The sequence below is a fragment of the Nerophis ophidion genome, linkage group LG28 (genome assembly GCF_033978795.1).
Source record: "Nerophis ophidion isolate RoL-2023_Sa linkage group LG28, RoL_Noph_v1.0, whole genome shotgun sequence".
Lineage (NCBI taxonomy): Eukaryota > Metazoa > Chordata > Actinopteri > Syngnathiformes > Syngnathidae > Nerophis > Nerophis ophidion.
In genome coordinates this window covers 19,207,809-19,218,052 of record NC_084638.1, presented here as the reverse complement: position 1 = coordinate 19,218,052, position 10,244 = coordinate 19,207,809, and the positions used below count along the sequence as shown (strand labels likewise).

The window sequence follows — 10,244 nt, the reverse complement described above, 5'->3', positions numbered from 1 at the left end:
CGCCCCCCCTCCATAAGGGAGAGGAGGGCAGAGGAGAAAAAGAAAATAAATGGCAGATCAAATGGTCTAAAAAGGGGGTCTATTTAAAGACTAGAGTTTACAAATGAGTTTTAAGATGAGTTTTAAATGCTGCTACTGAGATTGCATCTCAAACTGTTGCCGTGAGGGCATTCCAGAGTACTGGAGCCCGAAATGAAAACGCTCTATTGCCCGCAGACTTTGTTTGGGCTCTGGGAATCACTAACAAGCCGGAGTCCTTTGAATGCAGATTTCTTGCCGGGACATATAGTACAACACAATCTGCAAGATAGGCTGGAGCTAGACCGTGTAGTATTTTATACATAAGTAGTAAAACCTTAAAGTCAAATCTTAAGTGCACAGGAAGCCAGTGCAGGTGAGCCAGTACAGGCGTAATATGATCAAATGTTCTTGTTCTTGTCAAAAGTTTAGCAGCCGCATTTTGTACCAACTGTAATCCTTTAATGCTAGACATGGGGAGACCCGAAAATAATACATTACAGTAGTCGAGGCGAGACGTAACCGACGCATGGATAATGATCTCAGCGTCGTTAGTAGACAAAATGAAGCGAATTTTAGCGATATTACAGAGATGGGCTTCACGGTGGCAGAGGGGTTAGTGCGTCTGCCTCACAATAAGAAGTTCCTGCAGTCCTGGGTTCAAATCCAGGCTTGGGATCTTTCTGTGTGGAGTTTGCATGTTCTCCCCGTGAATGCGTGGGTTCCCTCCGGGTACTCTGGCTTCCTCCCACTTCCAAAGACATGCACCTGGGGATAGGTTGATTGGCAACACTAAATTGGCCCTAGTGTGTGAATGTTGTCTGTCTATCTGTGTTGGCCCTGCGATGAGGTGCGACTTGTCCAGGGTGTACCCCGCCTTCCGCCCGATTGTAGCTGAGATAGGCGCCAGCGCCCCCCGCGACCCCGAAAGGGAATAAGCGGTAGTCAATGGATGGATGGATTACAGAGATGAAAGAAGCTCGTTTTAGTAACGCTTTTAATGTGTGGCTCAAAGGAGAGAGTTAGGTTGAAGATAATACCCAGATTGTTAACCGAGTCGCCTTGTTTAATTGTCAAATGGTAAAGTGGTATTATTAAATAGGTGTGGGTGTCTAGTAGGACCAATGATCAACATTTCCGTTTTCTTGGCGTTGACCAATACAATACGTTATGGACCTGAGAGCAAAACTCCACACATTGGGTCACTTGTCACGTGAGAATTCGCTTCGGGCCTCAGCAGCGCCTATATAACAAGGTGACGCAGCTAAGGAAATTTTCACCGGGAGAGAAAGTGCTTGTATTACGCCCGACATCCATCTACAAAATACTCGCCAAGTGGCAAGGACCCTATGTGGTCACACAATGAGTGAATGATGTGGATCCTGAGGTCCGGCATTCGGACCGGGGCGGAGACACCCAAAATTACCACCTCAACCATGGTGACAGCGGTCAAGGAGAAGGAGGATCTCAGGCCGAAGGTCCCGCGCTCCGCCCAACTCTCCCTCCTCCTCTGTGATAATCAGCTTACATTAGAACAGAGAGCAGAATTTACCAGGCTGCAGCAGCGCTTTTCTGATGTGACCTGACCAGCTCACTAACTGACCTCACACGAAAGGGTGTTCTACATCTGGTCCGGTGGACGGAGCAGTCCCTGCAGGCGTTTGAGAGGGTGAAGAAGGCCCTGTGCAAGGAGTCGGTCCTGCACATGCCTAACTTTTCCCTCCTTGGGAGGCGAGGTACAGCACCATCCGGTGGGTGGTCGTGGCCCTCCGGTATTACCTGCTGGGGCGCTCTTTCAGCCTCTGCTCAGACCACAAACCCCTCCAGGTGCTCCCCCTCATGAAAGATGCCAACGCGCGGATCATCCATTGGTATCTAGCATTGCAGCTCTACAACTTCAGAGTGGTCCACAGGCCGGGGCCACATATGGCCGTGGCTGACTTCCTCTCCCGCCCCCATAAGGAGGCGAATGGGGGGAGTAGGCACGGCCGGATGGCTTCCCGTCTGGGTCTAGCGGTGGAGGTATGTGGAGGAGGGTGTGGTCGGCGCGCCTCCTGCAGGAATGGGGTGTGTATGGACCGGCCTCAAAGCCAGCAACAGGTGAGCGGATTGCCAGAGTGAGACACGCCGGACTGGAAAGTCTAAAATAAATACTGCTGGAAAGCAACCCATACTTGTGTGTGTGAAAAATAAAAGACTTGATGCAACCTGTCTACCGGGGACCCAAATATCTGTCGGCGTCAGGAGAACCCACCACATACAGACACGTTTACAATGATATATGCAAATACAATGTAATGGATAAGAATGTCTGATGCTGGATAATAAAAATAAGAAATAATCATTTGTAAGAAAAAAAATACATCTAGATTAAGTCAGAATAGTTGTACTGATAGAGGTAGTACTCACTTCTCTCAAGCGGACTGTAGCCTCCACATAAAAGAGAAGTGAGGCGACATGAGAACATTGTGTCAATCCTGCCTTCCAGTCACAGTGTGCTGACATGACACTAGATTGCTTATCCCTCATTATCCAGGGTGTCAATCTTGGCTCAGCTAATTTCTGAGTCTGTTTGTCACATCCGGTTACACCAGGCTGTGCCTTATGTTTGCGTTGTGTTAGTGTTCTCATCTGTTTAGTGTTTTAGTCCCTGTCCTGTGCTTTTATTTTGGCGGCTATTCCGATTTTGTTGGTGTTTTCCCGTGGCTGCTTCACTTCTGTCCCCGAGCATTTCCCCTTACCTTTTTTCTATTTGCAATCAAGACTATTTAAATCGATCCTCTTGCTAGCTTCGTTGTCTGGACATTATTCTTTGTTCATGGGTGACGATCGACTATCCTTTTTGATACCAATCTCTAGTATGCATGTACTTTGTGGACGCCGTCTGCTCCACATTTCCTGTGAGTGTTTTGCTGGGTTTCAGCGGTTTGTTTTGCTTTCTTTATAGTTCTCTGTTGCTCTGGGTTTTTGTTCTTTTGTCAATAAATATCCCTTTTTTTTTTTACTGCTCGGTGCCACCTCGTTCGTCTGCATCTTAGAAATCACTGAAGGATTTTATGTAGCATTCCCAATTTCCAGTTTTTGGTGAACTCTTGTGAAATATCCACTGTCATGTTACTCTTTGTAGTTAATTACTTAGTAAATTAATAAAATATTTACTGGGTCATACATGCCAGTTCACTTTTTGTGATGTCATTTTATTAAAGTATTTGTTCTTAAATATATAAATAATCCTCCATATTGGCAGTCATAGTGATTCATTTATTCAGCAGAGTAATAAAACTTGGAATTGACAAAAACAAACAAACACAAATGCTGTCTTCCTTGCTGATAAAACATGATAGCAACATGCATCTGCTAGCTCACGATCGAGTTGGAGTACTACAAGAGGCACTCAAATACAGTACTTAAATCTGTATCTTTTAGTCTTATTATCAAAGTATAATGAGGTCACACTTATACTAAAACATTAACGTTAAGGTTTCGTCCAGTAGTGATCGGGTGATGTCTGATGATGATGATGATGAATCTGTACAAGTGAACAAATGGATCCACAAGGGACAACAACCTTTCCACGGTAGACTACATACACAACAGAAACACAAATCTTAGAAGCCTGCAACAATATATTTGAAGAAGACTTCAGTATTAAAAGTGAAGATGTGAGGTGAAATAAGTACAAATGCAGCAATAAAAACAAGCAACTCCACTCGCGATGGTTCTAAAGTTCAGTGATGTGATGCTAACTTCAGCCTTTTTCTTCTTTGTTGATGTTTTGCAGTAGTTAACATCCATGATGCATTCATTAAGCACAATCACTGTTTGAGTGTTTTTAAATCCCTGCAGCTTCCATGACTGTTACACACTTGTGTTTACTGACCTGATGCTCAAGGGCCTACTGAAACCCACTACTACCGAACACACACAGTCTGATAGTTTATATATCAATGATGAAATATTAACATTGCAACACATTCCAATACGGCCGGTTTAGTTTACTAAATTTCAGTTTTAAATTTCCCACGGAGTTTCCTGTTGAAAACGTCCCGGAATGATGACACGTGTTTGTGAAGTTATTAGTTGGAGGGGACATATTAGCCAGCACCACTTGCGGCTAAAAGTCGTCTCTTTTCATCGCGCAATTACACAGTAATTTGGACATCTGTGTTGCAGAACCTTTTGCAATTTTTTCAATTAATAATGGAGAAGTCAAACGAGAAAAATGGAGGTGGGAAGCTTTAGGCTTTAGCCACACAAACACATGGTGTTTCCTTGTTTAAAATTCCCGGAGGTGAAGCTTTACTATGGATCAGGGCGGTCAAGCGAACATGGTTCCCGACCACTCGTCAACCGGCAGGTTTCGGTGAAAAAATTGTGGCAAAAAGTCACCTCTTACCGGAGATCTGCGAAGCTTGCGCCGTCCATGCAGCTGCCGTGACTTCAACACACCCGTGGAGACACCCCTCCGACTATCAGGTACTATTTAACTCACTAAAACACTAGCAACAAAATAGAAAGATAAGGGATTTCCAGGATTATCCTAGTAAATGTGTCTCAAAACATCTGAATCGCTCCCAATGCAATCGCCTTTTTTTATTTTTTCCTAGTCCTTTGCTATCAATGTCTCCATCAACGAATCTTTCATCCTCACTCAAATTATTGGGGAAACTGACGTTTTCTCGGTCCGAATAGCTCTTGCTGCTGAACGCTCCCATTATAAACAATGTGAGGATGTGAGGAGCCCTCACACCGGTGACGTCATTGTCTGCTACTTCCGGTACAGGCAAGGCTTTTTTTTAGCGACCAAAAGTTGCAAACTTTATCGTCAATGTTCTCTTCTAAATCCTTTCAGCAAAAATATGGCAATATCGCGAAATGATCAAGTATGACACATAGAATGGACCTGCTATCCCCGTTTAAATAAGAAAATCTCATTTCAGTAGGCCTTTAAACGTGAACATCTTATCGCACAAGGTGCAACTAGATGGTTTCTCTCAAGTGTGTGTTCTCATGTGTGTGGTCATGTATTGTTTTCTGGAGAAACTCTTCTTACAAACAGAACAAGTAAAAGGTTTCTCACCAGTGTGTGTTCTCATGTGTAATATAATTTCATTTTTAGTGTTAAATCCCTTAGTACAAGCTGAGCAAGTAAAAGGTTTCTCTCCAGTATGTCTTCTCATGTGTGTGGTTATCTCTCGCTCTGTGGAGAAACTCTTCATACAAACTGAGCATGTAAAAGGTTTCTCTCCAGTATGTGTTCTCATGTGTCTGGTCATGTTAAGCTTTGTGGAAAAACTCTTCTTACAAATAGAGCAAGTAAAAGGTTTCTCTCCAGTATGTATTCTCATGTGTGTGGTAAGGTTAAGCTTTAAGGAAAAACTATTTTTGCAAACAGAGCAAGTAAAAGGTTTCTCTCCAGTATGAGTTCTCATGTGTAACATCATGTCATACTTTGTTTTGAATGTTTTAGCACAAGCAGAGCAAGTAAAAGGTTTCTCTCCAGTGTGTGTTCTCATGTGCCTGGCCATGTTAATCTCTGTGGAGAAACTCTTCTTACAAACAGAGCAAGTAAAAGGTTTTTCTCCAGTATGTGTTCTCATGTGTAATATCATTTTATTCTTAGTGTTGAATCTTTTAGCACAAGCTGAGCAAGTAAAAGGTTTCTCTCCAGTGTGTGTTCTCATGTGTGTGGTCATGCTTTGCATTGTGGAGAAACTTTTCTTACAAACAGTGCAAGTAAAAGGCTTTTCTCCATTATGTATTCTCATGTGTCTTGTAAAAAGACTCTTCCATCTAAATGATTTCCCACATTCAGAGCAGTCAAAGTGTTTGTTGTTAGTGTGATGTCTTGTATCACCTTTAGAGTCATTTTTACTCTCCAAAGGTTTTTGGATGTGGTCACTGTGATCAGAAGAGTCTGACATCATGTGGTCCATGTCTGACAGTGGAGCAAAGATGCTGTCTGGTTCTGACTTTATATCTTCACAATGCTCTCCATCAGCTTCTGTGATGTGTTGACTTACAAGCTCCGCCCCTCTGTTCTCCTCACTTTGACTGTGATGAAGCTGTAAGGACTGAGCTTCATCTTCATCATGAAGCTGCTCCTTTTTAATGTGGGAGGGGGCCTGTAGCTCCTTCTGTCCCACACTGGTGTGCCACTCCTGTTGCCTAGAGGGAATCTCTTCATGACTCCCCGCTGACACCCGCTGGACGTCTGCAGAACATAGAACACAAATGGGGCGTTATTGTATTTTACTTTTCAGCTCTTATGCCAACCATCCACATTATGTGAGGTTGACCTAATAACGAACGCGACCAACGGATAATCCTTGATATTACACAACAAATCTTTAAGGATCTATTCTGTTTCATAGCTAGATTTTTTTCTCGTATCTGCTTTTCGCAGGAAGAACTACGTGAGAGGAGCAGTGAGCAGCAGTGGTGGCCGTATACGGGAATCATTTTTGGTGATTTAAACCCCAACTGCAACCATTAAAGGGCAACATTATCACCAGACCTATGTAAGCGTCAATATATACCTCGATGTTGCAGAAAAAAAGACCATATATTTTTTTTAACCCATTTCCGAACTCTAAATGGGTAAAATTTGAGGAATTAAACGCCTTTCTAATATTTGCTCTCGGAGTGATGACGTCAAAACGTGAGGTAGTCAACGCCATTTTCTCCACCACATTACACGCAGCAAGTCCGTTTTTTCGACTGTTTTCCGATACCTTGGAGACATTATGCCTAGTCGGTGTGTTGTCGGACGGTGTAACAACATGAGCAGGGACGGATTCAAGTTCATTTACGTAGAATGTGCATCGATTAGCACGGCATGCTAATCGATGCTAACATGCTATTTAGGCTAGCTGTATGTAAATATTGCATCGTTATGCCTCATTTGTAGCAATATTTACATCCAGCCTTTCCCTCCATCCACATTTAATGCCAAACAAACATTTACCAATCGACGGATTTAAGTTGCTCCAGTGTCAAGAGATGCGAAAGTCCCTCGTTTGGTTTTTACCGGCGATCCTACGACAGAGATGAAACAGAGATGGCAAGAATGTCTGGATATCCTGCGACACTCAAAGCAGGTGCATTCCCAACGATAAAGTCAACAAAATCACAAAGGTGAGTGTTGTTCATGTTATTGACTTATGTGCTAATCAGACATATATGGTTGCTGCATGACTGCCAGCTAATCGATGCTAACATGCTATTTAGGCTAGCTATATGTACATTTGTAGTTGTATTTGCATCTAGCGTTTCCCTCCATCCACATTTAATGCCAAACAAACACTTACCAATCGACGGATTTAAGTTGTTCCAGTGTCAATGCGAAAGTCATGATCGTTTGGTCTGCACATTTTACCGGCGATGCTAAGGCAGACATGGTCGGATAGCGTCAATAGCTATTCGCTCAGTAGCTTCAGTTTCTTCTTCAATTTCGTTTTTGCTATCTGCCTCCATACTCCAACCATCTGTTTCAATACATGCATAATCTGTTGAATCGCTTAAGCTGCTGAAATCCGAGTCTGAATCCGAGCTAATGTCGCTATATCTTGCTGTGGTAACCGCCATGTTGTTTGTATTGGAATCACTGGATGACGTCACAGGAAAATGGACAGTGGCTTCGCAGATAGCGAAAATCGGGCACTTTAAAGCTTTTTTTAAAGATATTCCGGGACGAGTAAAATTTTGAAAAAAACTTCAAAAAATAAAATAATCCGCTGGGAACAGATTTTTTTTGGTTTTAAGCCTTCTAAAATTGTGATTATGTTCCCCTTTAATGCTGAGTGCTAAACAGGGAGGTAATGGCTCCCATTTATATAATCTTTGTATGACTCGGCTGGGGTTTGAACTCACGACCTACTGATCTAAGGGCGGCCACTCTAACCACTAAGCCACTGAGTAGTGAAGAAGCCATGTAGTATGTAACTGAGTTAAAGTAGAATCGTATTCCCTCATGTCATGTTTATAGAATATTTATATTGAGCAAATTATATTTTTTCATTTTAAACAAAGCTCCAGATATACACACCAATTCATACATTCTAATCTTGCAACTTGTTTCTATATCTAAATTCATGCAAAGGATTCAAGACTGATTTTTATGTCAAATAGAAAATAGATCAATCACTCATTTTATCAATCAATCAATCAATCAAATAGTCAATGTTTACTTATATAGCCCTAAGTCACGAGTGTCTCAAAGGGCTGCACAAGCCACAACGACATCCTTGGCTCAGATCCCACATCAGGGCAAGAAAAAAACTCAACCCAATGGGATGACAATGAGAAACCTTGGAGGGGACCGCAGATGTGGTGATGTAGTGGATCTAAGATAATAGTGTGAGAGTCCAGTCCATAGTGGATCTAAGATAATAGTGTGAGAGTCCAGTCCATAGTGGTTCCAACATCACAGTGAGAGTCCAGTCCATAGTGGATCTAACATAATAGTGTGAGAGTCCAGTCCATAGTGGATCTAAGATAGTGTGAGAGTCCAGTCCATAGTAGATCTAACATCACAGTGAGAGTCCAGTCCATAGTGGATCTAACATAATAGTGTGAGAGTCCAGTCCATAGTGGATCTAACATAATAGTGAGAGTTCAGTACATAGTGGATCTACTTAATAGTGTGAGAGTCCAGTCCATAGTGGTTTTAACATAATACTTTGAGTCCAGTCCATAGTGGATCTAACATCATAGTGAGAGTCCAGTCCATAGTGGTTCCAACATCACAGTGAGAGTCCAGTCCATAGTGGATCTCACATAATAGTGTGAGAGTCCAGTCCATAGTGGATCTAACATAATAGTGAGAGTTCAGTACAAAGTGGATCTACTTAATAGTGTGAGAGTCCAGTCCATAGTGGTTTTAACATAATACTTTGAGTCCAGTCCATAGTGGACCTAACATAATAGTGAGAGTCCAGTCCATACATAATAATGTGAATATGGAATTTATATAAATATTCACACTATTATATATGGACTGGACTCTCACTATTATGTTAGATCCACTATGGACTGGACTCCCACTATTATGGTAATATATATATTGCACAAACGTATATATCCTTCCTCTTGTGTTAACTTTCTGTTACCATCTCTGATGTTAACGGGTCGGTTTTGACCCATGTCTTAAAGTTCTACTGAAACCCACCACTCCTGACCATGCAGTCTGATAGTTTGTATATCAATGATGAAATATTAAAATTGCAACACATGCCAATACGGCCGGTTTAGTTTACTGAATTACAATTTTAAATTTCCCGCGGAGTTTCCCGTTGAAAACATCGCGGAATGATGACGCGATGATGACGCGTGTTTGTGACGTTATTGGTTGGAGGGGACATATTAGCGCAGCACCACTTGCGGCTAAAAGTCATCTCTTTTCATCGCGACAATTACACAGTATTCTGGACATACGTGTTGCTGAATCTTTTGCAATCTGTTCAATTAATAATGGAGAAGTCAAAGTAGAACGAAGGAGGTGGGAAGCTTTAGCCTTTAGCCACACAAACACACGGTGTTTCCATGTTTAAAATTCCCGGAGGTGAAACTTTACTATGGATCAGTGTGGTCAAGCAAACATGGTTCCCAACCACTTGTCAACCGGCAGGTTTCGGTGAGAAATTGTGGTAAAAAATCGCCTCTTACGCCGTCCGTGCAGCTGCCGTGACTTCCCTCAGAGACTGGGGTCAACACACCCGTGGACACCCCTCTGACTATCAGGTACTATTTAACTCACTAAAACACTAGCAACACAACAGAAAGATAAGGGATTTACCAGAATTATCCTAGTAAATGTGTCGGAAAAATATCTGAATCGCTCCCAATGCAATTGCCTTTTTTATTTTTAACTTTATTTATTTTTTTATTTTTTTCTAGTCCTTCGCTATCAATATCCTCATCCACAAATCTTTCATCCTCGCTTAAATAAATGGGGAAATTGTTGTTTTCTCCGTCTGAATAGCTCTTGCTGCTGGAGGCTCCCATTATAAACAATGTGAGGATGTGAGGAGCCCTCGCACCAGTGACATCATCGTCCGCTACTTCCGGTAAAGGCAAGGCTTTTCTATTAGCGACCAAAAGTTGAGAACTTTATCGTCGATGTTCTCTACTAAATTATTTCAGCAAAAATATGGCAATATCACAAAATGATCAAGTATGACACATAGAATGTACCTGCTATCCCCGTTTAAATAAGAAAATCTCAT

The 10,244-nt window shown here is 42.1% G+C and overlaps 1 protein-coding gene across 5 annotated transcripts in view; it reads right to left on the bottom strand.

The window, feature by feature from the left end:
- The window catches only part of LOC133545422 (gastrula zinc finger protein XlCGF57.1-like), a 36,022-nt gene that overhangs the window by 4,654 nt on the left and 21,124 nt on the right, over nt 1-10,244 (bottom strand). For 3 of the 5 annotated variants that reach the window (XR_009804824.1, XM_061891010.1, XM_061891011.1), the window contains exon 3: nt 5,876-6,232. Coding sequence is in view for 4 of the 5 variants with exons in the window: in XM_061891010.1 (XP_061746994.1) it covers nt 5,876-6,232 (357 nt within the window). In the remaining variant the exon portion in view is untranslated. Of the gene's footprint in view, nt 1-3,258; nt 6,233-10,244 lie in introns of those variants that run through there. The other 2 variants (XM_061891012.1, XM_061891009.1) reach the window with 2 other exon arrangements.